A 13,237-nucleotide genomic window follows, 5' to 3' on the forward strand; every position below is an offset into this window, starting at 1 on the left:
TTTATGTAATTCAATGGATTCAGTGATGTGGAATGACGAGTATGCGAACTTCACGCTAGTTGGCGTGTTCAGTTAATTTAGCCTATTTAACCTTCCAGGTAAGTTCTGTATGCTATGGTTTATCGTTTAAATAACTGATAATATTACTTTAACGTACACACATCTATTCAGCCTGCTGTTCTGTGTGCTATTCTTTAGATAAATAACTTGCCTTTCCAGATTAAATGTCTGTTCTTCGGCTTGGATTTTGTGAAATAATTTTCTAAATAAACGTGACGTATAGTCCACGGTGACTTATATATGTTATTTTGTCTTAATGATGCATTTTTGAATGATGCGGCTTATACTCCAGTGCGGCTTATAGTCCGGAAATAACGGTACGCAATGTCGAACTTGACTCATCTCACACAAAAATAATGGATTTCTTAAACAGCGTTAAGCGCACAATGCAAACATGATCTAAAGTCTAATATCTAAATCACTCATGGGATTTAACTCAGGATTCTCCGCTTGAGTTGAATTTTTTTCAAAGGGGACATACCTTTGACTTTTCCATGTTTAAGTGCTATAATTGGGTCCCTAGTGCTTTATCAACCTAAAAAATGTGAATAAGATCAACCCAGTACCTTAATTTAGGTAAACCATTCTCTACAAGCATGTGAAAAAATAGGTCATAGAAATTTGGCTCCCCCTGTGATGTCAAAATAATAATACCGCTCTTTAATCTGCACTATCCAACCACGCCACTGCCATTTAGTGCAGAGATCAGCTCATTTGCATTTTAAAGGACACACCCAAAAGACAGATTTTTGCACAAATCTACAAAGTGACAATTTTAACATCTTATAATAAATGAAGAGTTTCGTTGCAAAACGAGATAACCACCCTTTTTTTAATTGTTCAGAAATCTCGTTTTTTGGTTGTGCATTCTAATTAATTTCAATGCAACTGCAGTTGGTTTGTTTTGATTTAAACCTTCATAACTTAAAAAATTCAGCTAAGTAGCACCATAATTAAGCAATATCGCTCGAGTAGGAGTGTGATATAGCTCTATATCATCACGGCTGTGATTAGGCCAGAGGCACGAGGCCGCAGGCCGAGTGCCGGAGGCAATCACAGCCGTGATGATATAGAGCTATATCACACGACTCCGAGAGCGATATTGCTTTTATACAACAGTTCGACGGCACACGTTTGAAAAACGAAAACTAGAAAACAACAACGGAGTTATTTTAAAAGCCTCTTTGTTTGAGAACTACTTCTTCCGCCACGGATTTGAGGGCGGCCAGAATGACAGGTAAAACTTTCGGCTGCTTTGAATCTCATAACAACTCAATGGACGGAAAAGCCGTTACTTTATATTACCGTTTCTTGGTCACAAAGTGTAGTTTTAAGATTAGTTCAGTCGAGAATGTATATGTATTATATTTAAATCTGCAGTCGATTAGTAAAGATAGCGCCTGTTTGAACGTTTGCTTAGTGAGATTCGGTACGAATGAGAACCAAAGCATGAGCGGACATCAGTGTTCACTCGCCCCGCTGACCACCGCCCTCTCTGGGCTACATATCTGAAAGGGATCCCTGGCTCTCATGTTGGCCTTGTTTGTTTATGATCGTCAAAATGAGATCAACTCAGCAGTATTTGGTGTCATGATCAAACTAGTACTTGTTTTTTTATTCATATTTAGTGTCTTTTGTGTTGTTGTTATTGTTTTGGCGCGAGGTAAAAGTTAATAAAACTATACTTGTGTAACGTTACTATTGCTTTCTCATTTATTCTTAACGCGATACGAGCACTCGATTATTATTATTAAACTTTGTTCTTGTCAGTACTATATAAAACTGTTTTTTATAAGTGTCAGAGAGAGATGTTTTTGCATGCTGCTTATAAATATACCAGTGGGGATATCTCATAACATGTTTTAATAGTCACGTCACGATAAAGTAAATGATCAATGTCCACATTTAAAAGCTGCGGGGCTTACCTGCAGTTCCACGGTGTTTTCGCGTTCTGATAAAAGATATAGCTCCAGAAAAAACGAGTGTTTATATTCCTCTTTCCAAGTGTTAATCGTCCACACGATGTGACAAGACATTTCTCCCATTAACTTTAACGTAACATACAAGAGCGCTGATCTTTGACTGATCAGACTGATTTATGAGCTAGTAAACTAATAAGACACACGGAGAGTGATTCAAACGGCGCGTCTGTGTTTTTCCATTCAGAGATGAGCCTGTTTAGGACCTCCATTCACTAGGTGGCGGAATAATACGAAAGGTGAAGCGGTTACAGTGCCGTTATCAGCACAATATCGTATAGCTCTTAGCCAATCAGATTCGAGAACCAGAAAGAACTGTTGTATAAAACAAAATAATAACATGATAACATAATAATAAACATGTTTTGACAAAAATGTTAAAAAATTTATTTATCTCGTTTTGCAACGAAACTCTTCAAATTATCTATATGCTATTTTGAGCTAAAACTTCACATATGTACTCTGGGGACACCAAAGATTTATTTGAAATCTTAAAAAAGTTGAAAACTTGCGAGGATGACGCGTTTGAGGCGATAAGCACAAGCTCTTCTCATTCACATCCCCACACACGAATTCGTGTTTATTTGCGTCTTTGCATTGACTTTGTATGTAATCTACCTGCATTGTTCTCCGCCCGCCATGGCAAGCATAGTTAAAGGGCCATTTCACCGATAGGAACATTAATCTTTATGGAAAGTGAGTCATATTTGTAGTCAAAATGTAACATAAATGTAGAATTTTGTGCCTATTTGACAGAGAAAAGACAAAATGTGACTTTAGAGCACATTTGTATGAAAAACTACAACTGCCACTATGCACCACAATGCACAGCTCTGCAAGCCACTCCCATTACTCGGAACACGGCTCAGACATGCTATTATGTACATAAATGCCACGTTAGTAAAACAAAGAAAATAGCCACCACCACTGTGTCTGACTGACACCAATCATGATTTACTTTTAAACGTGATGTTACATTGTGGTACACACAATAACACTCTGGCCTGGTGTGTAGCAAAGTCTTATTCAAACAGTAACGTGCGGTTTCAGATCCGCAGTACAAATGTCTTTCCAAGTACTTAAAAAAAGTGTATGCAATTTAAATGTTTATTTAGTTTTACCAATTTTCTTTTTGTCTCTCGTTTACTGTAATTACATTTGTGTTATTATTGGCCTCACTGCTCTCACAATATAGACATATAAAACACCGCTCAGATATGCTATTGTGTACATAAATGCCACGTTAGTATAACAACGAAAATATAAACACTCACTTTAGTCAGACGTCCGTTTGTCCCTGCATCCTCCACACAAACGCGTCCCCTGCATAATATCTCCACAGACGCGCTGCCTCAGCTCTTGGAGCTTGTGCTCGTAAACCGAAACACGTCTTTGAAATAAGCACGCGACCAGAAACATTCACAAAACAAACGTCCATATCCTTATCTGATCCAGAAATGTTAAACCGAAAGCAAACGGCGCGAGTCCGTCCAAGCTTATATACTCCGCAGCGCGTCTGCTCGTAAACCGAAACATGTCCGTGAAATAAACGTTCCAAACGCGCGCAAACTTCCTCTCTTGCATAGAAACCTTCACCAAACAAACGTCCATATCCTTATCTGATGCAGAAATGTTATAAAGAAGCCACACAGCGAGAGAACAGGCAAGCTTCTCTACGCAGCAGAGGCCGATGGTTGCTGCTTCTTCACCGGGCTCCTCTATCCAGCCGACGCCCAGGCTCCGGCCTACTCCTCTGGCTTCTGTTCCTACATCTGCCTCAGCTCTTTGCAGTATTGTGGCTCATAAAGGTGCAATGTACAGCGGATTAGAGCATCACGCTTGTGAAATCACCCTCTTCCATGTAATATTGATTAACTTCCACTGTTATTGTAACATGAATTCTGGCTCGCTCCACAACTTCTGTTTAGCTTAGCTTAGCATAAAGATGGCGGCTGGTCGTTTTTTTTCGGTCTGTGTTCGTATATTTTCGTAAGTCCCACCCACTTATCTGTAATTGGTCTGAAGCGTGAGTGGGTCCCACCCATAGCCCCCACCTTGGAAAAATGAGGAATGAGTGTCTGTAGTCTTTCACACTCAATAGAGATACAGGATTTCCTTCTTTCAATGACGCAAAATGACGATTTTTACATCATTGAAAGAAGGAAGTGCCTCACTGAAATCAGTATTTCTCCCCTCTCAGGGGAAACTGAGGGAATGGTGCACGACCATTCAAAAACATGACTGGGGTTCTAACGGTACAAAGCTTAATGCAAATGGGTGAAGTTTCCCTTTAAGCACCTGTGGCTTTGGCGTGGAGACATGTGTACAAACACAAACAGATGCGCAGGGACTAATAAAACAAACGGATTTGGCTGCATAAACGGAAAATCTGCAATTCACATACGTGTATTGGGACCGTGGAGGTCAGACTGAACTGTTCGGTATTATAATGAAAATTGTGGCATCCTGCAAAAAGTTTTTCGCTTGTTGAACTTTATGCAAGTGACATTAATCATAAATTAATTAAATTCTAGAATTTATAAAAAGGATTGATAAGCAGAGGAAATGCTTGACACATTTGCGAGAATAACCTCTGTTAAATCTGTTTCCTTTGTCAGAATTGATCACAAAGTGTCCAATTTGTCACACGGATACAAACTGCAGGAGGCCCAGGTCATCCTAAAGGAGGTGAAGAACATTAAAGATGCCATCAGCTCCGGGGAGAAGGAAAAACAGGAACTTATGCAGGTAAAACATTTACTGGAGCTCTCTGAAGCATGGTCATTGGTGGGGGTGGCTAGTGGTTGGCATGGTTGGGTATCACTCGCCCAAAAGGTATAGAGGCTTAACAGGAGTTTTATATTTTTGTCAAATTGATTATTGGCCATTTTGATAGTCTCACAGGTATGCAAAGAATTTTTTTTATTAATGAATTTGGACGTACTACCTCCGCCATGTTGATACTTTGCGTGACATACGTTGTCATAACAAGTTAAAGGGGACATAAGATGAAACTGTTTAAGTGCTATAATTGGGTCCCCAGTGCTTCTATGAACCTAGAAATGTGAAAAAGATCAACACAGTAACCATTCTCTGCAAGCATGTAAAAAATAGGTCATTGAAATTTGGCTCCCCTTGTGATGTCAGAAGGGGATAATATCGGCCCTTAATCTGCACTATCCAAACGGCACTGCATTTAGTGCAGAGATCAGCTCATTTGCATTTAAATGGACACACCCAAAGCATTTTTGCTCACACCTACAAAGTTGCAATTTTAACATGCGATAATAAATTACCCATATGATATTTTGGGGGATCAGGGGTTAGCAAAGTGTCCATCGAATGAACACTTCGGGATCTTGCCGGAAGTAGTAGGCCATCCGGGTACTTTTCGTCTACTGTTTTTCGAATACTATGAATTCGGACATAATACTCTGCTCACCTACTGCTTTTCGTCTACTATATAGTATGGAAGTAGGCGGTTTTGGACCGTAAGTGTAAAAACATACACAGCTTTGGTAAATAGGCCGTGACAATGTTCATTTCAAATCACCAAATCATTTTTCCTGGCCTACTTGAAATGTATTCTTTTTGTCATTTTAATCTGAACGCCCACCCCAGCATGGCATCCCAGTAATGCCACAGCACGAAGCCGATCCATTATTCAACCCTTGGTACATTCACAGAACATTATTATGAAAGCGATGTTTAAACAGCACCCAGGACAAAACATTACACCTGAGAGTATTCTGGGAATGGACAAAAGCTACATTCCTGCATTCCTTTATCACTGTGGCATTGTGGAATAAAGACTTAACGTTTATCACAGTTCCCAGACGTGCGTTCAAACGCGGTCACGTCGGTTAAACCCCAGAATGGCTAAGTACATCAAGGAAAACTATGCAAACCAACCTAAACAAATACAAAAAGCCGCAGCAAAGTGTTTTACTAGCTGGATAATGACAGCCAGTCTGTCATAATGAGGTAATGTGTTTGACTGCGAGGAGATAAGGAGTGGCTGAATCTGTCAGGTGCGGTGTTTCGCTGAGGATGACAAACATACATTCACAGTTATTTGTGCTATAGAACAACAAAAATGTGTCTGTGAATGTTTGACATAGTTATCGCTGTATAAGTATTTAGACTTGCAGAGATGCCAAACTTTGGTTGGGCTGGCGAATGTTGTTATTTGTGGTGTATTGCTTTATTGGATTTATTGTAGTTAGAGGATGATACTTATTAGGATGTTATCAATAACTAAACTACTATATTAAACAGAAATGTGAACAGCATAGCAGACATCTTTCATGAGAACTACACAAAAATAAATTGGATTGGAAGGATAGCATCTAGTTATTATGCTAATTAATGTTTTATGTACTTAGTATTGTTAAAATGGTTTGTTTTTCACTTCTGAGCGTGAATGCAAAATGCTCTTATTTGCATATTGTTTTGTCAACCTACTGTTCTCGAAAGTTGGCCTAAAGAAAATATTTGGTTTTGTAGTGTTTGCACCTTTACCGTAATGCAGTGTATGCACAGAGAGCAGGTTTTACTAGAGGCTTAAATTTCGTGCGAGTTTGTTCATGTGTTTGGAATTGTTGCTTGTAGTAACGTAAATTCAGGATAGCCAAGTTGTTAAGGGAACAAACGGTATTTGTTTAAACCTGACAGTTTGCAATGGGATAAGCGTTGGTGCAAAATTCAAGTCCTGTCAAAACAAATTTACATGTTTACACTACGTTACAAATTATTATGCACATGCCATTTTTGTTTATTTTTCCAATACAGTCAGTAAGTTTACAAATTTAATTTTACCCTCAACACTTATATGACAGTGTGGGTGTTATTATATTTAAATGAAAAAAAATTGTAAAAATATACTTTAATACTTTAAAAAATATGCTGTTCCAAATTTTTAAGTTCTCAAGCATGGGTATGAAAAAAATATTTCTAAAGACAAAAAAGTGTGCATTATCTTAAAAAAGCAAATTATTTCCTTTAACATTTTATATTTGGTGGACCTAAACAGAAATTATTGAACTATTATAAGATTGATGAGTGATTCACTGTACAGAAAGATTTGACTATATAAGGCTTTATTAAAATATTTGTTTTTAGGAAAAGGCAGCAATGAAAAGCCACCGTTAAGAATCAAACATGTATTTAAACCTGCTGGTGTCTCTGGAATCCCTCAATACAGGATCCCTCAGTGCATAAAGCTGTATTTCTACCCCTACCTCAAACCAAAACTTGCAAAAAAGTAACATTTGCTGTGAGCTCAGAATACAAGAAGACTATTTTCACACAGTTTTATTCATTAACATGGATTGTTGGTGAATAGGCACTATATTCAAACAAGATTGTAACATTAGGGAGAGGTGCCAGAGTAATGATTAGGGCTGGAATATTGGGATAGTAAGATGGTAGGGTCCCTTAAGGATCCCTGAGGGGTCAAAAGGACATATAGAAGATGTAGAGTTCTTAAACGATGTTTTTTTACAATGAGATATAAAGGGAATCATGTCTTCTGAAATAAATTTACTTTCAAGGAGGATAATACACCATCCCATGCTGCAAAAAGCATCACTGACTATTTTAATTAATATGGGCATAAAATAAGAAAGCTATCAAGGTGTGACCTCCATCATCCTCTGACTTTAGTCCTAAAGAGCCTGAGGAGCATCATTATATGAAAGATATGTGAGGTGGAGAGCACTGTAATTCAAAACATCAACTTAGGGATGCAATACTAGCGTCTTCAAGTGCAATAGACAAAACCTATACTTGTATACTTAAAAGTTTAATGAATGGGAGAGTTAGAGTCATGTCAAAGATATGCTCATATATTATTATGTAACTTGTGTAAATACTTTATTTATTTTACATTGTGTTTCACATTTGACAGATATCTGTTTTTGTTTTCATTTTAATTCATTATATCATTATAAATTTGGTTAAAGAGCATTCTGCAAAATATTTTGGAACAGCGTATTTTTCAAAGTATTAAGCCGGTTTCACACCGCAAGCGTGAGCAGCGCGTGAGGAGAGCGTTTGCTGCGCGTGGCCATTGTGCTTTCTTACCGACTGCGTTTGCAGCACATACTGTGCAGTTTAATAACAGTATAAGAATCTCAAGTTCACATTACTTTATTTTACATGCATTTATGAGCAAAACCCCTTCAAGACGCTTTTTGACGGTCAGTGTAATTTATATAACTGTGATTTGTTTAATCCACATTGTTTTTGTGCTGTTCTGGGCCGGGTTTCCCAAAAGCATTGTAAGGCTAAGTTGATCGTAAAAACGATTGTATGAATCATCTTAAAATTACGGGCTGTTTCCCAAAAGCTTCGTAACTTAAGTAGCACTTGAAAATCATCGTAGATCTACAAGTGCTCTGGAGTAATCGTTCATTCATAAGTGCATCGTAAGACAACAGAGTTACAAGGTCACCTGCAGGACAACCAGCAAATTGCACTCCTGCAATGACGATAATGTAATGTTTTAAATGTATATTTATTTGTTTTGTTCTTCTTTGTTTATTTTATATTAAATATATAATATAATATAATATAATATATTTAAAATTTAAATGACTAAACATAAATTAATAAAGAAGGAAAACGTATTTGGTACAAGTTGGTAAATTGTTTTTGTATTTTGGTAAAAGTTGGTACTAGCAAATTGATAAATGGTTCCTACAGATTGATGCATCTAAAAAAATTGAAATTTTTTGGGAAATGGCATCTAATTAAAGAAGCCAAATAAATATTTACGGTACAATGCAATAATCCACAATAATAAATTAACATAGATAATAAAAACAAATAATAATAATAGTCTAAACTAAAATATTAAATGCAGAGGGCATTTCGCAGTGGGACGACTCCTAACTAAATACGGAAAATAATATTTCATTATGCGCAAATTATTAAAACATTTAAAAAGTCTTTGAACAATTATGAATAATAATATTAAAAATATTAGTGCACATCGGCTGAAAATAATTAGCCTAAACAAGCTACTGCTAAAAATTAGAGTCCTTCTATTGGTGACATTTCAGCACTTTACAAATGGATAGCGACTCGTAAGTAGCACTTAAAACCCAACTGCGAGCAATCGTTATACGTGCGTCTTTGGGATACGCACGTAAATGAACAATGAATGTTCGTAAAGTAGCTCGTAGAAAGCGCTAAGTTCAATCGTTATCGGGAAACCCAGCCCTGGTCCGTGTAATGACAGATATAAACACAATTATAGACATAAAAAGCCCATGGCACATGATTAAATCTGTTTCTCTGAAGTTTTACGATAAAATAAAAAAATATTGTAAATTTTATTGTAAAATAACACTTTTTCGTGTCAATCCACAACCATTTAAACCATAAACAGTGCACTGTCACTTTAATTAAGCGTGAGTAACGCAGCAAAAATAGAGCCGACGCCGAAACGATCGCAGCACTGCTGCTTCAGCGACACTCCTGCCACGCGAGCACGTGCTGCTCACGCGTGCGGTGTACATGCTTTAACTTGTTAACATGGGCGTTGAAAAAAAACCGCGCTGCTCATGCTTGCGGTGTGAAACCGGCGTTAAAGCATCTTTTGACATTTTAATTTAATTTAAATAATGAAATAATAACATGCACACTGTCCTATAACTGTTGAGGTTAAAGTAAATTTTCTAAACTTACGGACTGTATTGGAAAAATAAACAAAAATGGCATGTGCGTAATAATTTGAAAAACGCAGTGTAATGTAACATAGAAATGTATTACAGTGATTCTCATACACAGGTTTGCCAGGTCCATGGATTTCCTTTGGAATTGGGCTGTTTTTCATGTCCAATGTGATATTTAGCTCTGGGAAGAACAATTTTAGCAGATGAACCCTGCCAAAAACGCAGATTTTACCCCGGAACATGATTTTTATTGGATAACTCCCTAGTTTTTGCTAGTTTTGGGCTAGTTTGAGTAGCAATTGGGTGGTTTTTGCTGTGGCAACCTGGCAACCCTGCCCATACATTTAATTTATTTGTGGTGGCCTGCCACAAAAATCTAAATTGGCCTCAGATATATTTTTGCACAGCATGTTTATTACTCTCCACACGTCATTTGCTGTGCTCGGCTGTGCAACAGAAGCATGGTTTATACTTGATGTGTCCGCTGTTGGTGCGAGCGGGCATTTTTGGTAACTTTGCGAGTGGTTCCCCATTCAACCTGTTCGACCTGATCGCATATTTGTAAGAATTATTCATCCCCCCATGGCGGACATGCAACCATAAATAAACTGTGAGTCTGTGGGGAAAAAGCTGAGTATTATGTCCTGCTATATTGCAAAGGATCATTGTAGTGCTTTTCCACCGTTTGGGCTGAACCGTTCTAAGAACGGTAAGGAACGATTACAGTTATGTTTTCATTCAAGCCTGGCACGACACGATTACAATACATTTTCGTCATGGCTGTCACCATTCGTGCTGAAAGAGTGCCACTTAGTATTGGTCACTCATCTGTTGCCTGTTATTACATAGCGATTTACATAGCGTACCGTCTGTAAACTCTTGCGTTACAAAGAAAAACGACTGACACCTTTGTATTACATTCCCAAGGACGCCCCACAATGCGAATGATTTTGCACGGCCGTGGAAAAGCAGCTTTTGAAAGCTATTTTGTTCAGGCATTATGCAAAGAGGGTCATTTTTAATGGGCTTTGAATTTTGCACATTATAGAGTTTCATTGCAGGACAACCAACAATCAAAAAGTGTTGCGTTGTTGCAGACTTCTGCTTCTTATTTTTTGACCACCCTCAATTTCTTAAAGCTTTTCGCAGGAATAGGGAGCGAATTGGCACATGAACATCTCAGCATGTATGCCACCACTATTTCCAGTGAGAGCGCACCTCAGTATGAAGTCCTGCCCAAATGGGGGGAGGTTTTGGTTTTTAAAAAGGCATCTTTCCAATTCTTAGTAAGCCCAAACATGCATTTTCTCTATGGGTGACATTCCCTCTACTTTTTCCTTCTTTTGACATCTTTTATTTATTTATTTTCCTCATACTGCTGGAATGCCATATGGAGAGGCAGGCAGTGTTAAATAATGCAGATCTTCCTAATGCCCCCCCCATGCAGCTGACAGACCTCTCCTCTCACCAATGTATATATGTGTGCGCTCGGCTGTATTTCTTTGCCGGAAAAAAACTTTCTTGCAGCTTCTCTTCGCTCATCACTTAATAATCACACAGGCGACTTGAGTTCATCTCCACAAAGAAGGTGTCAGACGGATGAATTATGCACCTGGAGGTTGCTTGCTGCTGTCGTCTGCCCAGATGAGTTTTCTCAGAGTGTGCAAGCCTTCAATATGGGTGCAAGAATAATAAACACTGGAAGGGATCTGATGTTCTTCTAGCGTCGCAAGACAATTTTAGAATTGCATAGCATTGAGGTGCTGACTTACAGGAATAGTTCACCGTATCTCCCATAATTACTCTCTCTCATGCCATCCCAGATGTATATGACGTCCATTCTCCAGTTCACACAAAAATGGTTTAAAGTAAATTCTTAATTTTACGCAAAATCCAATATCCCCCGTGTTATTCTGTCATCTTTTCTCCCTTTTTCCCCAAAACGCGATAAACGCCCATTTATATAGGCTATTCATTCATTAGATTTATAGCATTTTGAAAAAAACTTGTCATGGATTTATTGCATTTTGTGGAAAAAATAATCAGTTTTTATAATAAATCTTTGAAAATCAAGTAATGGATTTGAATTTTTTATGTTTTTATAACCTAAAGATGCTATGTGAAAGTTTGTAACAGAAAATTGTGGTTTTCATCTTGTCACTTTCTTGTTATAGAAAACATGTTTTTACCGAAATTTGTCAAAATGGATTTATTGCGCTTTGGAACCAAACTCTTCATGTTATGTTAATGTTGACATGTTATCAACATGGCAAAGCTCCAGGAAGCACATGCATCCATCAGTCAAGGAACGGTCCAAAACACAATCTGAGTTGAATTAAATAATATTCTGGCTTTAAAATGCATCAATCTGTTATTTATGTAATCCATACTACTAATATGAAAGTTAATAAATGTCATCTGATGTAAACGATTTATATTTTATGCGCATTTTGCTATTGTAACACGTATGTAATATAAACATGGAATATAAGTTCCAGATTTGAATATAGCAGCACGTAAAATACATAAAATCTCATTGGTTCTCGTGTGTCTAATGACTGCATGTTTATTCGCAGCATATATAGTGATCAGTTACAAGATCTCAATGACATCAAGTTGATTTTTAGTGGATGTCTAAAGCATACCTTTCAACATTGGGATTGAAAATATTGGAAATTCCCCAAACACTAACAGAAAATATCGGTAACACTTTAGTATAGGGACTAATTCTCACTTTTAACTAGTTTCTTATTAGCTTACATATTGACGGTTTATTAGCACTTATAAAGGACATATTAATGCCTTGTTCTGCATGACCATATTGTACATCCCTTAACCCAATCCAATACCTAAACCTAACCGCTACAACAACTATCTTATTAGCTATTAATTCGTAGTAAATTGGGAGTTTACGGAGGCAAAGTCATAATTAAAAATTAATAAGTGTTCTCATTACTAAAGTGTTACCAAAATATCAGATGTAAGTGAATTTGTGCTTAAAACAAGCAATACAATCTGCCAATGGGGTAAGATTTTTTTTTAAAAATGTTTTTAAACTTAATTTAAGATTTTATTTGACCCCATTGGCAAATTTTTTTTTAGCTTGAAGCACAAATTCACTTAAATTTAATATTTTTTTGTATAAAAACTAGACTTATTTTCTTAGGTCATTTTACTTATCAAGAAAATGCAGCTTGATAAATTTTTTTTTAGATATTTGTACTGAAAACAAGACAAAAATACTAAGTAAGAAAGTCATGTTTTGCGGAGTATCTTGTATCATTGTTTGTATGGCTCTCTTGCATCTGCAAGTGACTTTTTATACACATAGGTTGCAGATGTTGCATCCCTAACACCTTCTGAGTTAAGTAGTAAAGCACAAACAGAAGTATTTTATACACGCAAAGTTAAAACATATGCACGCCAAGTCAAACGCATCAACACGCACATCAAAATATGCAAGTTTGCGTACATCGGCGGGCGTGCGCGCTAAAGCGCGTGGCTCGTCGTCATCCTTGG

At 37.3% G+C, this 13,237-nt stretch overlaps 1 protein-coding gene and 1 long non-coding RNA gene across 3 annotated transcripts in view; one reads left to right on the forward strand and one right to left on the reverse strand.

Annotated features, from left to right (window-relative positions):
• LOC141366079 (uncharacterized) overlaps window positions 1–13,237 on the reverse strand; it is a 411,784-nt gene that overhangs the window by 108,148 nt on the left and 290,399 nt on the right. The window lies entirely within an intron of this gene.
• Window positions 1–13,237, forward strand: part of wwc1 (WW and C2 domain containing 1) — a 53,747-nt gene that overhangs the window by 17,938 nt on the left and 22,572 nt on the right. For both annotated transcript variants that reach the window (XM_073871133.1, XM_073871134.1), the window contains exon 6: window positions 4,658–4,787. In XM_073871133.1, the coding sequence (XP_073727234.1) occupies window positions 4,658–4,787 (130 nt within the window). The remainder of the gene's footprint in view (window positions 1–4,657; window positions 4,788–13,237) is intronic.

This window comes from Misgurnus anguillicaudatus, chromosome 9 (assembly GCF_027580225.2).
Source record: "Misgurnus anguillicaudatus chromosome 9, ASM2758022v2, whole genome shotgun sequence".
Taxonomy (NCBI): Eukaryota; Metazoa; Chordata; class Actinopteri; order Cypriniformes; family Cobitidae; genus Misgurnus; species Misgurnus anguillicaudatus.